Raw genomic sequence first — 3,383 nt, forward strand, 5'->3', positions numbered from 1 at the left:
GGCCGGAGCTCGCCCGCCCTTGGCGACTGGCAGTGGCCCGGGACCGTGTCACTCAGGCGGGAGCCGGCCCGGGGAGGGAGCTGCGGGGTGAGTCACCGGCAGGAAACCGATTGCATCAGGATCGGGGCTGGTTTTCCGGCCGGGGCTCCTGGAAAACCCCGCTCCGGCCGTCCCCCCCCCACCACCGCCTCATCCATCCCTTCTCTCCCCAGCGCCATGGAGAAGGGAGCCAGCCCTTCGACCAGCAGCTCGGTGGCCTTGACCTCGTCTTCCACAGCCACTTTCAAGGAGGAACTACTGTGCCCCATCTGCTACGAGCCTTTCCGGGAAGCTGTGACTCTTTGCTGCGGCCATAACTTCTGCAAGGGCTGCGTGAGCCGTTCCTGGGAGCATCGGCACCACGTGTGCCCCGTCTGCAAAGAGGCCTCTTCCTTCGACGACCTGCGCGTCAACCACACTCTCAACAACCTGGTGGAGATGATCCTCAAGGAGGAAGGGCAGCGGCAGGGCCGGACGGTCGCTCTCTGTCCCCTGCATCACGAAGAAGCCAAACTCTTCTGCCTGGAAGATAAGGAGCTGGCGTGCTTCATCTGCCAGAGCTCCAAGCAGCACGAAGGGCACAAGATGCGGTTGGTGCAGGAGGCGGCGGCGGATTTCAGGGTGAGGGTCGCTCTGGGAAAGCAGGGAGGCACCCCAACATCTGGAAGGGTGCAGCTTGTGCAAATCCCCGGCACAAACTTGCCAGCGCACAGTTTTGGCTCGTGGTTGTAAACGCTGGCATGCCAGGACGGGGTGAAAGATGAAGCAGCCACGCTGCCAGGGTGGGTCCAAATGCTCTCCCTGCCTAATAATTACCCAGTGCCACCCCGTCCCCCCAGGCACGGCTGTTTGCCCTGCGGGAAAGGGGAGCAGGGTGATGCTCCCAGGGGTTTGGAGAGCGGCCCAGTCCCCACGTTTCCTCGGCTCGTTCAATCCTTCACCGGGTTGGGCTGGATCCGGCCACGCTGGTTCCTGCAGGAACTGGTTATTGCAGCAATGCCTCGGGGTTGGGAGCGGATTTGAGGTGGGGGGTTGCACAATTCCCCCAGCTGGGGAGGGACGTGGGATGGGGAGACAGCCCCGAGCCTCGTGGGGATGGGCCATGGCTGTGCAGGGAGGAGGAGGAGGAGGAGGAGATGGGTTCCGGCCGGCCGCTGGGCATTGTGCCAGGACCCGCCGTGTTTCCCGGTCGGCAAAACAGCCGCTGCCGCCCTGACTCAGCCCACGGAGGACGAGCCAGATTTTAAATGTCGCGGGGCAGCCGTGAAGCTGCTGTTTTGCCAGGCTTGGCAGGCTGCCTGCAGTGCTGAGCCTCCCTGGGAGCGGGGCAGCGCCTGCCTGCAGCGCCGGGACAGGCAGGGACTTGACAGTGTGTCTGTAAAAGGGCTTAAAAACAGCGTGGGGGGAGGATTCACCACGGAGCAAAACTCTGTAGGGGCGGCGTGTTTGCACAGCCCCACGCCAAGCTGACCCTGTGCAGCACTGGCAGACCTCGGCTGCAGGAGGGGAAAGGGTGTATTGAGCAAGGATCCTGCTTAACCTCGTCCTACTGGGTTTGGGGCTCTTTGTCTTTCCGCATCAACAACCCTGGGCGTAGCTTTGCGAGGGTCCTGAAGGCGTCTCCTCCCCGCAGGCCAAGCTGAAGAACATGGAGACCTCCCTGCGAGATAAGGTGAAGGATTTTGGGGCCGTGCATCGCTCGTACGAGTCCATCTCAAAACACAACCAGGTGCGTGATCCCTTCTGGCAGGGAGACAAAGGGCCTGATCCTGACACGTGTGTCCAAATGCATTTACACACATCCACACACCCTGGGTGGGAATGTCTGGAGTGGAGCGCTGCTCCCATCCTGGGTTGCTCCATCCCAGAGTGAGGAGAGCGATGCTGGGGGCAGGAAGGCCTCAGATTACAGAATCCCAGAATCATTCAGGCTGGAAAAGCCCCTCGGGACCATCGAGTCCAACCCTCAGCCCGACTCTACAAAGTTCTCCCCTACCCCACATCCCCCCCCAGCTCATCCCAACGGCCCTGAAACCCCCCCAGAGATGGGGACGGGGATGGTGAGGTGAGGAATTGGGGACCAGGGTGATGGGGCTGTGCCTGCTGTGGCAGCAAGGACACTGATTTTGGGAGCCTGACATGGTCCCAGTGAGTCCCTGAGCGCTGGAGTTGGGCACAGGGCTCCGGAGGAGCATTTAGGGGGAGGATTTGGGGAACCTGGAGGAGTTGTGGGCTCCAAAGGGAGGTGGTGACATCCCCGCATGGGGCAGGTGGAAGCGACACGGCTGGAGGAGCAGATCAGGAAGGAGTTTGAGAAGCTGCATGAGTTTCTGCGGGACGAGGAGAAGGCGCTGCTGGCCCAGCTGCAGGAGGAGACGCGGCACAAGCATGGCCTCATCGAGAGCAAGATGAAACAGCTGGCAGAGGAGAGTCGGGCCCTGCTCAACGAAGCCTGTCAGCTCCGGGCAGACCTCAAGGAGGATGATTACACCTTCCTCATGGTAAAGCCCCCTTGGGGTGCTCACCCTCACTGTGGCACCCTCCTGCCTCTGCTGGGCTGTGAGCAGGGTGATCCTTTGGGGGTTTGCAAGCCCCCGTGAGCCCTTCAAAGCCAGGGGTCTGATGCCTGGTGTCTTCTTCTCTTTTAGGCCCACAAAAACCGCAAGCGCAGGTAAGTCCTGGTCCCTGATGTGTCCCCTGCCCGGCGACACGGGGTGACCGAGCCTCTGTGTGCCCTTCCTGGGGCTGAGTGGCATCTCCTGCCCAACTGCAGAGTGGGATCTTTGCCCCAAGCAGCTTCCTGTACCCGTGTGTCCCCTCCAGGTCTGGGTGCAAGGTTCTGGGGGTCCCCAAGGCCAGGCAGCGCCCCTGGGTGCCTCTGGGCAGGAGGTGGGGGGCACACGTGCGGGAACAAAGCAGCATTGCTGGTCTTGGGGGAAGCATTAAAACCCTGATAGTCGGGGGGGATTTGGTGCTGGGACCCTCCTGGGATGATTCACCACGCTCGTGGGGTGAGAGCAAGGTTTGGGAGATGTGGGGTGCTGGTGGGGAAGCCCCTGCCACAACATGGGGTTCCAGGAGACCCAGTCTGGTCCCTTCCTCCATCCTCTGCCCCATCTTCATCCTCTGCCTCTGCCCCAGGATCGCCTGCACGGCCGAGGAGCCGGAGGCCGTGTCCTCGGGGATGCTCCTCAACGTCGCCAAGTACCTGGGCTCGCTGCAGTACAACGTGTGGAAGAAGATGCTGGACATCATCACCGTAGGTGAGGTGCTGGATGCCCCCCAAAACGGCGTTGTCCCAGGGCTAAAGCAGCTTTTGTGGGGGGCTGCCCCCGGGGGGGGGG

The 3,383-nt window shown here is 62.1% G+C and overlaps 1 protein-coding gene across 1 annotated transcript in view; it reads left to right on the plus strand.

Annotated features, from left to right (window-relative positions):
• The first annotated feature begins 102 nt into the window (after positions 1–102).
• Positions 103–3,383, plus strand: part of TRIM35 (tripartite motif containing 35) — a 4,350-nt gene continuing 1,069 nt past the window's right edge. Inside the window, exons 1-5 of the mRNA XM_026846394.1 lie at positions 103–660; positions 1,673–1,768; positions 2,310–2,540; positions 2,688–2,710; positions 3,181–3,302. Coding sequence (XP_026702195.1) covers positions 217–660; positions 1,673–1,768; positions 2,310–2,540; positions 2,688–2,710; positions 3,181–3,302 — 916 coding nt within the window. The 5' untranslated portion in view covers positions 103–216. The remainder of the gene's footprint in view (positions 661–1,672; positions 1,769–2,309; positions 2,541–2,687; positions 2,711–3,180; positions 3,303–3,383) is intronic.

Source organism: Athene cunicularia, assembly GCF_003259725.1.
Source record: "Athene cunicularia isolate RWA chromosome 3 unlocalized genomic scaffold, athCun1 chr3_part1, whole genome shotgun sequence".
Lineage (NCBI taxonomy): Eukaryota > Metazoa > Chordata > Aves > Strigiformes > Strigidae > Athene > Athene cunicularia.